General features: G+C 46.5%; 1 protein-coding gene across 3 annotated transcripts in view; it reads left to right on the forward strand.

The window, feature by feature from the left end:
* Positions 1-6,865: 6,865 nt before the first annotated feature.
* EYA2 (EYA transcriptional coactivator and phosphatase 2) overlaps positions 6,866-17,762 on the forward strand; it is a gene marked incomplete at its 5' end in the record, with an annotated part of 87,001 nt that continues 76,104 nt past the window's right edge. For 2 of the 3 annotated variants that reach the window (XM_082065672.1, XM_082065669.1), the window contains one exon: positions 7,303-7,367. In XM_082065672.1, the coding sequence (XP_081921798.1) occupies positions 7,303-7,367 (65 nt within the window). Of the gene's footprint in view, positions 6,938-7,302; positions 7,368-17,762 lie in introns of those variants that run through there. The other variant, XM_082065670.1, reaches the window with a different exon arrangement.

The raw sequence follows: 17,762 nt of genomic DNA on the forward strand, positions 1-17,762 counted from the left end.
ATAAATCATATTGATTTACTTACTTTACACTTCTAAAAGGTAACCTATGAGTTATCAGAAGGGTGCACAGAGTCCTCACTCTCACAGATTGAGGATGTGGCTTGTTCCTGTCTGTAACATTGATTAGCAAGATGCAAATTATCTCTCTGTTATAATAAACAGAAAGGGAATTATTACATTTCTTCTTGACAAAAAAGGAGAATAGAGTATTTGTGATTTCCTGGCACTACCTGACTAGATCTGAGTTTCTTAAATTTAATTGCATTTGCATGGCAGTCAGGAAAGAGCACTTATTCTTTTGATTTGAGGTGGATCTGTAAGCTGGTAGCCCCATGCATCCATAAAATGCAGCACAGGCTGCACTCCGGAAGCAAGTGTCCCTTGGTACCTTCCAGTTCTTCAGCATGTAACATTCTGCCCTTTCATTAGTTTGCAAAAAGTCCAATGAATACTAATGATGGAAAAATAGTAAAATGCTCTTCTGCATCTATTGTATTCTCTGTTGTAAAATATTTAACAGCCATGTTTTGGACAATTTTTAAAAAATATTATGTTAAATTTTCTAATTAAAGTTTTGAGGCAGCCAGATCAACTCATCTGAGCAGAGCAATTCCTGTGGCAGAATTGACTCATGGTCATTCTACCTGACAGCATTCCCTTTGTGGGAATGTAACTCTTACTGTGAAAATGTTGTACTAAGCAAACCCTAGTTCCGCTCATAAATCAGCTCGATGAAAGGTTTGAAAGCCTGTTTCTATGGTGTAGTTAAATTACACTGAAATACAGCTGAATTTGTCCCTCGTTTTTCCATCAAGTATAAAGTGACTTAAAGAAAAGTTCGCTACAGATAGAGTACAGTTTAGAAAACCAGATGAGATTTCTTGAATGAAAGTAGATACAATTTAGGTAAACATTGTCCAAGTTTAAAATAGCACACTGAAGCATTTGTCTTTGATTATCAGTTTTAATGTACATAATAATGAGACTTGATTCCCATGGGGATAGACATTAAGAAAAGTTCCAGAGTGATTGCATTCAGATTCCTAAAATCTGACTGCTCTTTGCAGTCGGAATCTGTGGTGAAGCTGGGAGAAGGATGGCTTGCGGTTCACGTGTGAATGAACCTCCCGCACCCGTCAGTGCTGCAGGACAGATGAAACGGAGGTCTCTGGAGCAGTGGGCCGCCCTGTCCCGGCGCTGGAGCTGCTGGTGCAGCGGCCCTGGGGACTCGGACGCTCTTGCGTCAGAAGTCAACCGGTGCCTAGTTTGGAGCTCACCCAAAGTTCAGCTGGTTTTGGGTTACTGTGACACCTACCTGGAGGCAGATGCAACATTGTATGTGTCAGAAGCAACTTCAGTGGTGGCCCGGAATTATGTTTTGCCTCATGCATGCTGCTCTAGTCATGAAGAAACAGAGCCAAAAGTTGCAATTTATGAGTAGGTTTACCAGTCTATGGAATTCATAAGTCTCCCTTGACTGAGGAGGAAGCTGATATCTACAAAATACTTCACCTACAGTGTAAAAGAAGTAAAAGAAAACAAGATCTAGTGAGCCATAAGAAAACAACTGCACAAATACCTTCCATTTTCCTCCATATCCACATGAGTGGGCCATGTGTCTTCCGTGCAGACCATAAATACATCTTATTTTCAAAGGAAAAGTTATTTTATAAAAAATTAATACAAGTTTTCTTAATCTCACTTATAATGCACATATTGATTACACTTGAGAACCGGCCATTTGCCAGCTCTGTTCTAGTGTAAAAAACCTACAGTCGTGTACCTCCTCTCCAAATGGATCAGCGGTCAGACTCTTCCTAGTCATCTTTTTACTACTAGTAATGGAAATAACATGTAAAATCTTAACTCTAAAATCCTGCTCTAGCTCTGTCCCGGGTCAGGCTCCCAGACCCCTCCTCGGACCGTCGCTCCCCCCAGCAGAGCCGCGCTCGTCCGTCCTCAGAACGGCCCCGCCTGCCTGTGCAAAGCGAGCCCGCGGGGAGCCTGTGTTTGCCTATGATGCTCTACCCCAAGCTAAGGAGGCAGCACACGAATCTTCTATATCTTAGTATGTTGTTAAAAGAGCTCTTAAAAAAACCTCAAAAGAAAAAAGATCAAAGTGGTCACAAAACTGATTTTATGTTTGAATATCTTTCCATGCAAGCTAATGGTTATGCAGTTGTGCTGACAGGTGACATGGGTTCCATTCCTACTGTCAGAGGCGGCTGCGGCAGTGAAGAGTGGCAGCGTCCCACCCTGCAATAAATCATCATTCTTTTCTCCATAGATATGTTATTCATAAAATTTTATTGTCTTCATAGTACAAATCGTATTTCTGCTAAAGTGCAAGGAAACAGGAAGGATGGAATAGAGGGATCTTTTGTTTCTACAGGAGAAATTCCAGGCAAAATAGTGAGAGGGTATTAAAAAAAAAATCCCTGTTTTTTCATTTCAAGCCAGTAGTGGAAATTGACTAATGAAGCCCGTCTGTAGCTGCCACAAAGGGCCAAACCTTCGGTTAATATAAAATAGCAAGCTTCTCCTTTCAAAAAACAGAAAGAGGAAAGGGACATCAAACTAAAAAACAAACAGGCATATTTGATCATTTAGTGGTGAAAAGATCAGGCACTCCTCAGTTGCTCGGTTTTATTTTTGAGCATTGTGTCAATGATTGGAAACCATATGTTTTAAAACCAGCTTCAATAGTATCAGTAGCTATAGTCCTCCTCTCAGATTACTTTTTACTGCCTGCCTAATTTTGAGCTTTAATAGCTAACATGCACTTTGTTTATCAGTTACAAATGTTCTGAATTTTGATGAAGCAGGCTAAACAACACTTATTGGTTTATCATCAGTACTGCAAACCCAACCAACAATTTGTTTAATATTGTGGCCTGTGACTTTGCAAACAAGTATTTCTTAGAAATAAGAAGAATTATCTTAAAATGGATGGCTTTGATTCTGAATGCTGAACATGAGATGTTAGCACTGGAATCCTAACACAGCTCTTGTCATCTCTACAAGAATCGACCCCACAAGGTGCTGAGCCTTTTGGCATCAGAAGTGCGATCAAGTCTGGCACCATTAAGTCCCCTTGGATGGCACTCTTGTTAAATACCTGGTCCCAGAGTGGGTGCTTTAATCGCACTGAGGTCAGGATCAAAATGAAATACACGTTTCAAGTCTTTCCAGAATCAGACCCTCAGTACCTTGCGGGATTGAGCACTAATACGTGAAACAGCTCTTTTTAAAGTAATTCTGTTTAGCTGTACAAAAGAGAAATCCAAAATAGTCTGTAGCTTGTGTTATTTATCCTCCAACCACCTGAGGTGGCTGGTACCTCTCCTCTGTTTTTAAAGCACAGCGTAAATTACTGATGTTCTAACAATAACAGTAGCAGCAATTCTTGGCATTTACCAGAGAGGAAGCCACCACGAGCCTTGAGAATGAAATTTCACTGCAGTCCACAAAAAAATGTGTTAGGCAATATGATGGTTGCCAACTTGCGCAATTTTGTTGAAAGTCTTCTAAAACATGAGGCTTTGGCTGTTTGGAGTTGGTTCTTTTCACAAAGCCTGAGCTCTGGCTCATGTGAAAACAAGAAAATGTGAGATTCTCAGTTTTAATTTTAGAAAACAAGTAAGTTACTCAGCATTGTGGTTGCAAAGAGAAATTGAAAGCAAGAACCCAAGGGCCAGAGAACAATTAGTAAGATCCCAAAATTCACTGCTTTTAAAATCTTACACTTTGTAAAGCAATTTCATGACACTCAGGGTCTGACTCAGTGTGTTTCTATGCTTGGGCTTAATCATATTCGGTAACCCAATAAATTCTCTATACCCTTATTAAGGGTTTCTTACCTTGGTTTCTACCAGAGAGTGGCATTGGATGTTGTCAGACAGGATGCTGAAGTTAAATATTGGCTTATTTCTTGCTTTTAGGAATTGAGCCAGTTGTTTGTACAGATGTAACTCTGTTCTTTTTGATTATGAGGTGGAGAGCAGAAACTGGAAATATTTCCTCAGGGGACAAACACGTTCAGTGGTAACTGAATTTCGGGCTCTAGCTCCTGGCCCCCAGGAGAGGCCGAGGGGTAGCCCTGGGCTCCCCACGCTGCAGGAGGAGCTCCGGGGTCCGGGCTCTGGCAGAAGGTGGCTCCCCATGTGCCCCAAGGGCAGGGAGTGAGCCGGCTGCTCAGGTCCCCTGGGGTGCCCCAGAAAGACCATTAGATCCTCAGTCTGTCCAGGACACTGTCACCCAGCCAGGTGATTGGAGGCATTTCCACTGGTGAATGTATGGATCTTTCTTTAACTTTATGGTAAATGGAAATAAGCACAAGGTAACAGGTCAGGCAAAGCCCTTTCTAAACCTGGCTTGGTCTTTCACACACACACAGAAAAAAAAGAAATCCACCACTCTGAGAAGCCCTTGACATTATATGGCTGATGATGATCCGGCTTGATGAAACGGAGAATTCCATTGAGCCAGCTACTAGCACCGCTACTTTCTCTTGTCTTGCAGCCTGGTAACCCACGCAGCACTATGACCCGTGCACCCCAGCCCATAGTCTAATCCGTGGGGCAGAAGCCATTTTGTTCCCTTGCCGTTCTAAATTGCTTTTAAGGTCTACAGGTATTTTTCTGGATACAAACAATGATGAAAATACTTAAAATTCCTAACTGAAAAATATCCTTTCTCTTCCTCTTTGCACTCGTTTCCCACTGTGCCCTTGTCTACTTTTCCAAATATTGCATACAATGTTTTTAGTAAGTAGAAGGGATATTAGAGTAGACAAATACTGTTTACCCACCAGCTCAAGAGAGGTGTTTCTGGCACCAATTCACAACTTACGAAAATTACTTATACCGAAAGGGACAAGGAGTGTCTTTTTGTGTGCAGGGTGCTGTACAAACAATGGGGTCCTGGTCTCTGACTGGCTTGCTGTGGCATTACCACAAACAATACTAGTTCTTAAATACCTGCCTGGCTTTAAGCACTTAAGTAAATAATTGTATTGACTGTTGTAGGACCATTCACATGCATAAAACTAAGCTTATATTCAAATATGTTGTGAAATCAGGGGTCGGGTGAATTTTGCATGCAAGGCATTTTTAGATGATTAGTATACACCAACTTACTTGTTAAGACCAGCTTCAAAAGGAGCTAATGTGGCAATCAGTTTTGGGGGCAGGTTGTGGGGAGAAGATTTTTTCCAGGTGGATCTAAAGGCTTTAGTGTACTTCAGACACTCCTCACCAGAGCTGCAACTGCAGGCAAGAAAGGCAGCAAGAAAGTCTCGCGAACGCGCAATCTCTCTGAGTTTAATGTGAGAGCAGTGTAAACTCAGAACTGCAGATAATCCATGGGGAAATCAGGGGGTTAGTGCTGAGAACTGATGGGGAATAACAACTGAAAGGGCTTTGTTTTTTCTAGGCCGGCGGGAGGTAGCTCATGCTAGGAAGGCTGCCAGCTCTGAACTGATGCTGGGAGCTTTGTCTCCTTTGGATTGTAGGAACACACTTTGCAGTTCAACTGATCTGAGAGATTTTGATAGTAAAAACAGCTGTCTCATTGCAATTATGTTTTTGTTCCATTGTCAAAATTTTGAGCTAAATCCATGAGTGGGCTGCAGCTTGTTCAAACCCTGAACTCAACACCCTTTGTGCTCCTTCGGCTTTTCCACTGCGGTTCATGGGATACCCCTTTCCTGAGGAAAGGGCTAGGTGTAATAAAAGCCATCAGGGCAAGGACTTGTAGGTCTCCTCCATTGCATCCTCAGCACTGGAGAGACAGAACTGGAGAGCTGCAGTCTGCCTCAGACCGGTGAGAAGGGGGGAGTAAAGAGGAAGAGGGGGTGTGGAAATGAAACACCCCAATGCTGCTGTGGCCGGGCTGCATCCCCAACCAGCAGGTATGCCGGTGGGACAGGGCAGCTGTGTGGTACCCGCGCCGTGTGGGGGGACGAGGCCGGCATGGGAAGGGTGAAGCTGTGTGCATGATGTACAGCACAAGGGATGCATGGAGGGTGCACGCAGTGGGAGGCCCCAGCCCCATCTCCCCAGCACGAGCCCTCCAGAGGTGTGTGTTGCATCTCTCGGACGTGTGGAGAAGCAGATGATGTATCTGGTAGTGGAGACCGATGTCAGGCAGAGGCAGAAGTCCCCCTCGAGGTGCACATGCCAGAGAGACTGCCTCTGATCTTGTGCTGACACAGGGGATGGGGCAGCACCTCTGTATGGTCATAAATCCATTCTGGTTCCCTTGAGGAGTTCAGAGCTAGAAGCAAGATCACCCAGAGGGCTTTCACCCTCCAGGAGCTGCGTGACGCTCTGCGCTTGCGAGTGCAGAGGGGTGGCGCACATGACTGAAGCTATTTCTGCAGGACCTACAGCTCTGTGGCACAGTGTGCATAACGAGCATCCACAAAAAGCCCTTCTTTTTAAATTTTTATTTTAAAATTGTCACTAGAGATCAGTAATACAAGGACTGTAGTGAGAATGATGATTTTCATGGAAGGAAAGCCTACAGATAAGGTAGTATTCAAGTGGTATTCAAGCTTCCAAGTTTTAAACCGCGAATCTTTTAAAAACTTGCAGCCAAATGTACATCGACAGAACTGATGAAGGAACAACTGTAGCTATGAAAGCAAAAGGGCGTGTTAGGAGATACCTGCTGTCAGTGAAAATACTGACTGGCTTTTGTTAGAGAACGCGGGGGAAGCGCCGGGACAGCGGCGGTGGGTCACACGGGGCAGGCCTGTGACAATAGCAGAGGGGCTGCCAGGGCGTCCCCGCGCTCCGGCCGGGCCCCGCGGTGTGCGGGAGCCGCGGGAGGCTCCTCCTCCGCCCCGGCACCGCGCCGCGGGCAGCGCAGCCGGGCGGGCGCTGGGACACCTCCGAGGGCGCCCGCTGCGACACGCCGCGGCCCCACGCGCGCGGTAGGTGCGGCGCGGACCGGCCGCCCCCGACGGCGGCAGCGCGGGGAAAGCCCCGCGGCGCTGTCAGGGGCCGGAGGCCGCGGTGACAGGCTGCCGTGGGGGCGGAGGGGCCGGGGGTTTCGGCCTCGCTACCGGGGAGGCAACAGGTCAGATGAACCGATCACAAACCCCCGCGCCGTCGCTCGTGCGGCGCGTGCCGACAGACCGCTCGAGCGCCCCGCGCCGCTCCGCGCCCCTGCGCAGCCCGCGAGCCCCGGCGGGAGACGCGGCGGGGAGGGGGGTGGGCGCGCCTCGGGCGCAGCGCGGGGTGCGGAGCCGCCGCCCCACTCCGCTCCCTTCCGCGGGCATGCGCGCCTGCCTCGCACATGCTCACTGCGCCCGCAGCGGGCGCGCACACTCCGCAGCGCTGCGGCTCCGCGCTGCACCTCCGGTGAGTACGGGCGGCGGGAACGGCCGCGGAGCGGCTTCTCCCCGCGCACCGCTTCCCGCGGAGGAGGCGGGCGGCGGCGCCGCGCTCCCGCGCGGGGCTTTGCGTGCCCGCCGGCAGTTCGAAGTGTGAAGCCGCCTCCGCGCGTTGCGCGCCGGGCGGGGCGCGGAGCGGCGCGGAGCGGGGGGCACGGCGCAGGGCGCTGCGCGGAGCGAGGCGCTCGCCCCGAAACCTGTCGGGGGAGCGCGGTGAGCCGCCCTCCGCGGGCGCGGAATGGCGTTGGGCGCGGTGCGGCGCTTTCCGGGGCGTGAAGCGCGACAGCGCGTTGGGGTCCTGCCTGCGGGGTTGCGACCCAAAATTCAGAGATGGTTAATTGATGCGCAGCGGAGCGTTTGCTTTTACCTCAAGGCTGCTTTCGTTTAGTAATTATTTTAAAAACTGAAGCGTGCGTTTAAATAAATGCTCTTTTCCGCGGTTGTTCACACGAGGAAAACTTGTCCTGTGATTTATGCAGTTTAAGTAAACTTTTTTGAGTGTTAAATTATACTTAAGCCCAGTGAGTGGCCTCTAAAGGAAATTATTGATGGTATACAGCTACTGTTTTTCAGAAACTTCAAATAATATATTCTGTTGTATAAAATTGTAATTGTTAAAATACATATGGTTTACTAAGAAACAGTTTATTGGTCTGCATCAAATTTATCAACAGGAATTTAATTCAGCGTAGTACCAAATTCACACATCCCTTAGTGCTGTTAAAGGCAATGGCAGGAATGGTTTATTGTTTAGTCTTCTAAAGAGCTTTACTAATTTATTGAGAATTTCTTATTTCTGCTATGCCATCCATAGAAGGGTTCCTTCCCCTCTCGCCCCCCAATATATTGAGAAAGTGTGTCTAAATTATTTCTACCTCTCTACATCTGTGTGTATTAGGACAGTTTGGTCTTCAGAAGAACAGCATGTATTTAAACTCATCGTTCTGTGCCTAAACGAATGTTTCTTAGTTTCACACATTTAGTGTTGCACTGGTTTGTGTTACTTGTTGCTACGTACAGGACAAATTAATTTGCATCATCCTTTTTGACATGAATAAACCATTTCTATTCTTAAACAAAACTAATTTTTATTTTTACTTTGAAATCCAAGGCATCATGTGGCTTCAAATGTTACACATGCAAGTAGGGAGGACTTGTAGTACAAATATATTGAAAATAATCAGAAGCTTTTAAAGCATGTTTTAAAACTTCCCTTGAAATGACACCGTAGCTGATAACTTGACTCAATTATTCTAACTTGCATCTCTTCATGAAAAAAGAGAAAATCTCGATGTGTGATGCAAAATTAAATTGTGAAGGATCTGAGTCAAATCGCCCATGCAATTCAAGTGCCCCATCTGCTCCCCAGCAGCAGGTCTAAACATTTGGCTAAATAACAAGTGGTGCACTCTTTTAGGTTTAGGCTCATGGATTTGTTTTGCTTTGCTTTGTTTAGCCTCCTCCCCTCAGCTCATTTTCTTTTAAAATAATATGTAGACTTGATTCCCATGACTCTCTAATCTTATCACCATTATTTGGTTGAAATATTCAGAATGGGCTCCTGTTTCAAATATCTCACAGCCTTGGCAGTCTTAAATTTCATTAGAGAAGCTTCATTAGGGAGAAATAAAAATGTTGTTGATAATTCCCCCTCCAACAATAAGCCCTGTATTCAACTACACGATGTGTACGGGTTCGCCTTTATTAAACAGACGAATTAAATTTGGGTATTAATACAATGAACTTGACCTCAGTATATCATTTAAAGAATCTTGTGTGTTGCTGTGTTGTGCCTCTCTGGTCAATGTGCTGGATTTCCCTGAAAATGTACTAATTTAACTACTAATCCTACATAAATTAATTGCATGTTTAACTTCAAGCCTGGAAGGCATCGTTCTGAAGTCGGTGTGGCTGTATTTGTGCGTCAGTGTGTGTACGTACACACTGCTGACAAAGAAATCAATTAAAGCAGTTAGTAATTTTCTGCTGTCTTCCCAACTGTTATTTATGATGTGTAGTAGTAAAACAGCTATTCTGAAATCAGCTATAATTCTCCTCAGTAAGATTTGTTTCTTCTGTGCCAAATTTTGCAGTAACCAGATGTTTTTAAGGTGTCTTCAACTGGTGAACAAGCAAGAACAGTGCTGAAGACTAATTATTCCTTATAGTAAATTCCTTCTGCAATAAATTCACAGGTTGTTAGACTTAATCTGTGGAAATGAATGTTAAGATTATTTGTGCAGTGAAAAATGCTTTTAAAAATTTGCAAAAACTATCAGAAGTTCTTAGAATGATAAGACAATATTTTTGAATTAGTTTTGCCTGGCTGGAGTGACTTTTATTAGGGACGAACTGTTAAATGAAATTGCAAATTCAAATCCTTTCCATGAACCATGGAACGCTGCAGTTTTAATATGAGGATTTTAAGTATATCCCATAAGTGGAGGGGTCATTCTGTAGATCAAGTAGGGAAATCTTGTACTGCTGTTTCCAACGTATAGTTACCGTATGCATGTGTATTATTCACAGCAATAGCAATATAAACTTTATTAGCACATGGTGTAGTCTGCTGGGCAAACAATCAGGTTCTTTTCATTAAATTTCACGTTGTACTACACAGGACAGAAAAAATAGTTATACCAGTGGCTTAGTTTAGTAAAAAGTACAAGGGGGGGGGCATGCCTACTAAAAAAGCAAAAAGCTTTACTGCTCGAATGTCTTGGCATAATATCCAGTTCGATATGAACAGGTTGGACTCAGCAAATCTCCTTCCCTCCCCTTACTGAAAAGCCAAAAATACTATCCCAGCTGGGACTGTTTGTTAAGAGGTCTCATCAGAAAACAATTGTTCATGGCAGTCTAATTCTTAAAACAATACTTCGTCTGTATTTGCAGATCTTAACTCAAGTAATGATGTTTAACAAACACCTTGTTTTAATCAGGTGAGGATAAGCCCCTCAATTAGGCTGTAAATAATTGCTCATCTTGGTTGGGTCGTTTTGGGGCCCAGAGGTGTTGCCGTTTGCCAGTCGGTCTAGCGCCACCAGAGTGCTGAAGCGGGAGAGAGGAGAAGGCGGGAATAGAGGATGTAGGACTCTGCAGTCAACTGCAAAATGCTTTTTGATTAGGGCATCCAAAACCTGATCCGGTTTCCTTCTTCGGCAAGCTCTTCAGTTGCTCTTGATTTACAGCTGCAAGAGGTGTGAGAGGAAAATTGGATCCAAAGTTGTAGTCACTGCGTAGATGGTTCCATGAAGTGTGTCAGAGTGAATATTAATTAAAAATAGTCAAACCTCTTTTCACTCAGTCTTTCTGCTTGGATTTCAATTACGTATTTGAATTATTTTGAAGATGTGGAAAATGAGAGGAGAAAGATTACGTGAACATAATCCTTCCCATTTAAAATGATTTGTCTGTAGCTGCTGAAGTCCTAGCATTAGGAGTCACATATAAACATGTTTATTTAACATCAGTGTTATCTGTTAGGTTGTACACGGTTCATTAACATGGAGAGAATACTTTTTGTTTAATAGTGTGTGGGAGCTGCCAGAGGTCAGAAGAGGTTGTTTGCCTGAAGTCGAGATGGCATCTTAGCTTTGCTCTCATTCTGTGTGTCACCCCTGCACTCTCTGGGAAATGCGTCATTAGTGCTGCGCTAAGGTATTTTCCCTCGTTTATGTGCAGAGGCTCTGTGGACAGGCAGAGGTCTGCTGCGGGGCTGCGGTAAGGTTTATTGGGAATTTTGATGGAGGGGTTTTTGTGGAGATTTTAGTTGGGGTTCAGTTAGAAAAAGCAGCTTGGGAAAGGAGGAGCAGCAGGGGAGAGGGGAGCCTGGGACGTCGTTGAGCTCCCTATAGAGTGGGTGGCTGTAAATCGTGATGTTTTACAGAATTCGGGAGATGCAGAGCTGATCCCTTGGGAAGTTCAGAGCGTTTTGTGTGCCACTGAGTAACATTTTGTCACTGTTGGTGTGACTGGGTCACAGTCAGACTCGACACAGCTGTCCCTGGTGGTGATGCTGAGCTGGGGGTCAGGAGGAGGGTGGTAGGGATGCCCCAGGGATGGGGCAGCAGCGCCTCTGTCTCCTACAACGCTTGTGGGTACCCTCCACTCCTCCTGTTGTTCACTAGAAATGAGCTCGGATATATGAAACAGTGTTGGGAACACTGGAAATACATTGTATAGAAGCAACCGTGGCCTCTAGTTTGATAAGGTTACTTAAAATGTTTCGGTATGATTTAGGTATACAACTAATAGTCATGCACTGCGCACAGTATTGAGGGAGTACACGTGTAGACATCATTTCGTGTTTTGAGTTTCTTAAAAAGCTTTCTGAATGTTTCCGAAAGGTTGGTGAATTTCTCCAGCCTGACTTGGATGGTGGGGGCTGTTTGGTTTTGGTTTTGGTTTTTGCCTTGGAGGGAGAAGATAATTTAAACTTCCTTTAGAAGTTATGATTTTTATCAAGCCAGAGGAGCCCTGGTAGATCATAACCAAAAGGCAGTGAGTAGAATGAGCATTACTGGAGAGATCAAAGTGGCTGTGGAAGATGCAAAGTGAATGAAGTGTACCGCAAATGTGCAGTTTTTAAAAAGCAAAACAGTAAAAATAGAAGAGACATTAAAAAAAATATACTGAACTTCTGTGTTGATTGTAACTTGTAACTGAAGTATGCTGAGGACCTGAAGAGTGTTTTTTAAAAGCCAGCAAAACAGCTATTTCTGAAAAATAGTAAGTTCCTTCCAAAGGTTAGGGAGAGAACAAAAGTAAGTGTTATGTTGGGGGGTGTAGGGGTTTTTTTCTTCGAATTATTTTCAACAAGTACTTACTCTGTTCCGTATTTTTAAGAAATTATGTGGACAGCAATTTTGTTTCTTTACCAAGGCAGTGAAAACACCAAGAATCCTTTTTATAATTTGGAAAGAATGTCAAAAGAATGAAGTAGTTAAACCTAAGTGTATTAGATCATACGCCTTAAATGCATAAATAAGCATAACTGCAGTCACAGAAACCAATGTTAAAACCACCAGGAAAACTCACCCACAAACCCTAATGACTTAAAGGGAATGACCTCAGCCATTGTGAAATCTGTGCCTGCTTGTTGACTGACATTTTCTTGCTGAAGCAGAGTGCATGTTTTGTCGGGGTGTGGGATTTTGTTGTTTGAAAGCCTGCTGGGTTTTTTGTGTGTGTGTTGTTACTGCCAGGTTTGAATACAAAGAGTGAAAATGGGATTGAGGTCGGGAGAGCCTGGATATGATTTGGGCCTTAGCAACTGGAAAGGCAGGTGAAGGGTTTGTTACTGATGGACAGACACTGGTAGAAATTGATTGAAGTTTGTTTTTCAGATGTTAGAAACTTCTGTGATGATAGCCCATTTCAAACTTATTCCCAGCTGGTTTCCTCTTAAGGAAATGAAGGTTTAAAGTATTTGGTTACGAACCTGAGATTCCTTCGCGTCCATGTCTTTGCGTGAGTGCTGCATGAAATGCCAGTGTCATTCATCTCCCCTCTGCTTTTTGGAGAGGAAGCTGATGCACAGAAGAGCCTCAACTTGCCTTTGCTGCAACACCACTTCATAATTCAGGGAAATTGAAGTCTTGAATTATTTCAACAATAATAGACTTCTTCGGGAATGTTTTAAAATAAACCAGTGCTACAGACTGCAGGCCAAGTCATTCTGCAGACAAGATTTCTCTTTGCTGTTCATTCTTGGCAGTGGGCTCCTACTTTTCTGGGTTGCAGTAATTAGAGAAGGTCCGGATTGAATTGCCCCTTCTTAGATGTGCAGAAAGGTTTAAGAAAACCGGTAATTTTATGCTGTTTGGTGCCTAATTCTAGGTGTTCAGTCTCATAATGCAGAAATTCTCATTTGCCATCTCTGCTTTTGAGAAGGCAAACAGCCCAGCTAAATAGATAAATAATAATCCTAAATAGAGATTTAATACTAGTCAGCGCAGATAGTAACTCGTTAACCCACAGAGAGCTGATGCTTCTGTCTGTGCTGGAAAGAGCTTCACAGAGCAAGTCAACCGGGGCAGGAAACCTGGTGCTTCCAGGCAAAGACAAGAGGACGTGGGGGAAATGTCTTAAACTTAGCTAATGCCTTAAAAACTGGAAATACCTCTAGGATCACTCAGGCACCCACAAGAAACAGTGAGGGGGAAGTGGGGCAGGCATCTGCTTTGTTTGTTTGTTTGTTAATAGGTTGAGTAAGCGAAGCAGTCTGGAGGCCCCGGTTATTTACAGCGTAGGCTGAGCCCCACGCGGAGGCTCACCCGCTGTCTTAACGGCCAGTTTTGCATCTAGTGCTAATCGCATCTTTTGATGACACGTTTAATTCAGCTTTTTGTGGTGTGATTTTTTCCTATAGTTCCTTTGAAATAACTTTGATCATTTTTGAATGTAGATCTGTATCACCAGTTTGATTCCCCTTCTGACCGTTATTCGGTGACAAATAACTCTCTTTAGAGTTTAATTGTAACTATCTGATGATGTGATTATTCACAAAATACTTTCAGTACTCACAGTAAATGCTCACAGTGTGTGCTTCGGTTTTGTAAACTGAAGTGCTGCTATGCAAATTTATTATTTTTGTCCCTATTTCTGTGCCTGAAACAACTTAAAATCTTGTTTGGAATTGAGCAATACTTTTTATTTGAAAAAGATTGGTTTTCCACCCTTTAACAAACTAAAAAGCACCATTTTTTATGAAACATGACAATTTTATAACTAAAACATTTGAATGTTATATTGGCTGTGTCCAAATTTTCCCTTTTTTAATAGGCTAATTTTATTTTTCGAATTTATAAAAACCTGGGGTTTGCTAGCTTCTGTTTGGTAAGTGCTACATTGTTACTGCCGCTGTCTACTGAGATACAGAGTTAGAAGCAAGTCAGCCTTGATATTTGTAGCAAAAGACATTCTCTCCTTTCTCGTGTTTGACTGTGGGCAAACGAGTTTGGTCCAGTCCCGCTGGCACTGCAGCTCCCGGTCACTGCACTGCAGGAAGGCTGGCCGATCCAGTCCCGCTGGCACTGCAGTTCCCGGTCACTGCACTGCAGGAAGGCTGGCCGATCCAGTCCCGCTGGCACTGCAGTTCCCGGTCACTGCACTGCAGGAAGGCTGGCCGATCCAGTCCCGCTGGCACTGCAGTTCCCGGTCACTGCACTGCAGGAAGGCTGGCCGATCCAGTCCCGCTGGCACTGCAGTTCCCGGTCACTGCACTGCAGGAAGGCTGGCCGATCCAGTCCTGCTGGCACTGCAGCTCCCGGTCACTGCACTGCAGGAAGGCTGGCCGATCCAGTCCTGCTGGCACTGCAGCTCCCGGTCACTGCACTGCAGGAAGGCTGGCCGATCCAGTCCCGCTGGCACTGCAGCTCCCGGTCATTGCACTGCAGGAAGGCTGGCCGATCCAGTCCTGCTGGCACTGCAGCTCCCGGTCACTGCACTGCAGGAAGGCTGGCCGATCCAGTCCCGCTGGCACTGCAGCTCCCGGTCATTGCACTGCAGGAAGGCTGGCCGATCCAGTCCCGCTGGCACTGCAGCTCCCGGTCACTGCACTGCAGGAAGGCTGGCCGATCCAGTCCCGCTGGCACTGCAGCTCCCGGTCACTGCACTGCAGGAAGGCTGGCCGATCCAGTCCCGCTGGCACTGCAGCTCCCAGTCACTGCACTGCAGGAAGGCTGGCCGATCCAGTCCTGCTGGCACTGCAGCTCCCGGTCACTGCACTGCAGGAAGGCTGGCCGATCCAGTCCCGCTGGCACTGCAGCTCCCGGTCATTGCACTGCAGGAAGGCTGGCCGATCCAGTCCCGCTGGCACTGCAGCTCCCGGTCACTGCACTGCAGGAAGGCTGGCCGATCCAGTCCCGCTGGCACTGCAGCTCCCGGTCACTGCACTGCAGGAAGGCTGGCCGATCCAGTCCCGCTGGCACTGCAGCTCCCGGTCACTGCACTGCAGGAAGGCTGGCCGATCCAGTCCCGCTGGCACTGCAGCTCCCAGTCACTGCACTGCAGGAAGGCTGGCCGATCCAGTCCCGCTGGCACTGCAGCTCCCGGTCACTGCACTGCAGGAAGGCTGGCCGATCCAGTCCCGCTGGCACTGCAGTTCCCGGTCACTGCACTGCAGGAAGGCTGGCCGATCCAGTCCTGCTGGCACTGCAGCTCCCGGTCACTGCACTGCAGGAAGGCTGGCCGATCCAGTCCTGCTGGCACTGCAGCTCCCGGTCACTGCACTGCAGGAAGGCTGGCCGATCCAGTCCCGCTGGCACTGCAGCTCCCGGTCACTGCACTGCAGGAAGGCTGGCCGATCCAGTCCCGCTGGCACTGCAGCTCCCGGTCACTGCACTGCAGGAAGGCTGGCCGATCCAGTCCTGCTGGCACTGCAGCTCCCGGTCACTGCACTGCAGGAAGGCTGGCCGATCCAGTCCCGCTGGCACTGCAGCTCCCAGTCACTGCACTGCAGGAAGGCTGGCCGATCCAGTCCTGCTGGCACTGCAGCTCCTGGTCATTGCACTGCAGGAAGGCTGGCCGATCCAGTCCTGCTGGCACTGCAGCTCCCGGTCATTGCACTGCAGGAAGGCTGGCCGATCCAGTCCCGCTGGCACTGCAGCTCCCAGTCACTGCACTGCAGGAAGGCTGGCCGATCCAGTCCTGCTGGCACTGCAGCTCCCGGTCACTGCACTGCAGGAAGGCTGGCCGATCCAGTCCTGCTGGCACTGCAGCTCCCGGTCACTGCACTGCAGGAAGGCTGGCCGATCCAGTCGTGCTGGCACTGCAGCTCCCGGTCACTGCACTGCAGGAAGGCTGGCCGATCCAGTCCCGCTGGCACTGCAGCTCCCAGTCACTGCACTGCAGGAAGGCTGGCCGATCCAGTCCTGCTGGCACTGCAGCTCCTGGTCATTGCACTGCAGGAAGGCTGGCCGATCCAGTCCTGCTGGCACTGCAGCTCCTGGTCATTGCACTGCAGGAAGGCTGGCCCCTGGTACGAGGGGGCAGTTTGAAATCATCTGTACTTGTTGCACGAGTACATTTAAAAAAACCCAACAAACCACATGGCAACCACAGACAGTGCAAGTCTAACTGATTTCTTTAGTGCCTGAGCCGCGCAGAACAGGAGGGGCAGTCGCTGTCTATCCGCGCTCGCAGGCCTCGTTTGCAGCTCGCAAGGGTTTCCAGCAGCAGTTAGTAAGAGCGAACAGATCGCACTGAGTGGGAAGCCGGCACGGCCCCTTGGCGGGAGGAGCCGCAGCCCCTGCGGCAGCAGTGGATGTCACCTCCTGCACCCAGAGACCTTTCAGTGGTGTGACTTAGTGCTTGGGGTAACGTCTCCTCTGACCTAATACTCTTAAGTGTGTTGGTGGTGTCAGGTGTATAGTAGGAAAGTAAGGCAGGCACTGATTTTCTGTTTATTTATTGAAATAAAATTATCAAGATTCTCATTCTGTTTAGCCTTCGTAGCCTCTTGTGTAAATATCTACGTTTGAGGAATCTTGTTTTTAATAAAATTCAGCTCTCTCTGAATAAGAGGCAAGCTTGGGTCTCTGACCTAAAATACATAATCATTCAACGATGTTGTAGATGCGTGTAACCACGTGCGATGTCATCTGCATGAAAACTTCGACAGACCTTTGCTGTCTCTCAGTATCTCTGCACCTGAAAATTTGAAGTTGTTGTTCAAAAGAAGGCGTATTCTGCCTGTTATGTATAATTTAGTTTTGGTTTTTGGCTGTCCTTCTTGAAGCCCAGTGCTGCTCCTTCCCCAGCCCCCTGCCGCAAACCAGGATTATTCAATCACGACGACAGTGGTTTAACTGTGTCTGTGGTGAAGTGGGATGGTTACTTAACAATGCACAGAAGCATTGTGCCCTGGTTTAGGACAGGAAATGGAAAATGAATATTGTTTTGAACTTGAACTTTGTGAGCAGACAGAAAGTAATTACTGGAGCTGGAACTCCCCCGGGAGAAGCAGGGGAGGGATGCGCTGTGCTTGTAAGAAGCACTGTGGGATCCTACATATCCAGTTGTGTTGTACACTTTGGTTGCACATTTCTGCTTCTTAATTGATCTTTTGCCCCTCATTTTTTCCTTGTCAAATAGAGAAAGAAACAATTGTGTATAGACTTCATGTACTCTATTTATTGATAGACACACTCCCGCCCTCCATTTGCTGGTGAGGCATGACTTTAATTTCTGTCTTGGTCCTAGTGTTACTTTCAGTTGTAAAATGAACTCTTTTTCACTGCCTTGATTACTTACTGGGCGTGTTATGATATTGAAAATTGACTTAATTGATGATTAAGAGCACATAATTATATGTGAAGCCATGTAATCAGAAGCCATAAGCCGCTTGTGTAGTGTTTAG

Source organism: Streptopelia decaocto (assembly GCF_964273445.1).
Source record: "Streptopelia decaocto genome assembly, chromosome: 14".
In the NCBI taxonomy this organism is placed as follows: Eukaryota; Metazoa; Chordata; class Aves; order Columbiformes; family Columbidae; genus Streptopelia; species Streptopelia decaocto.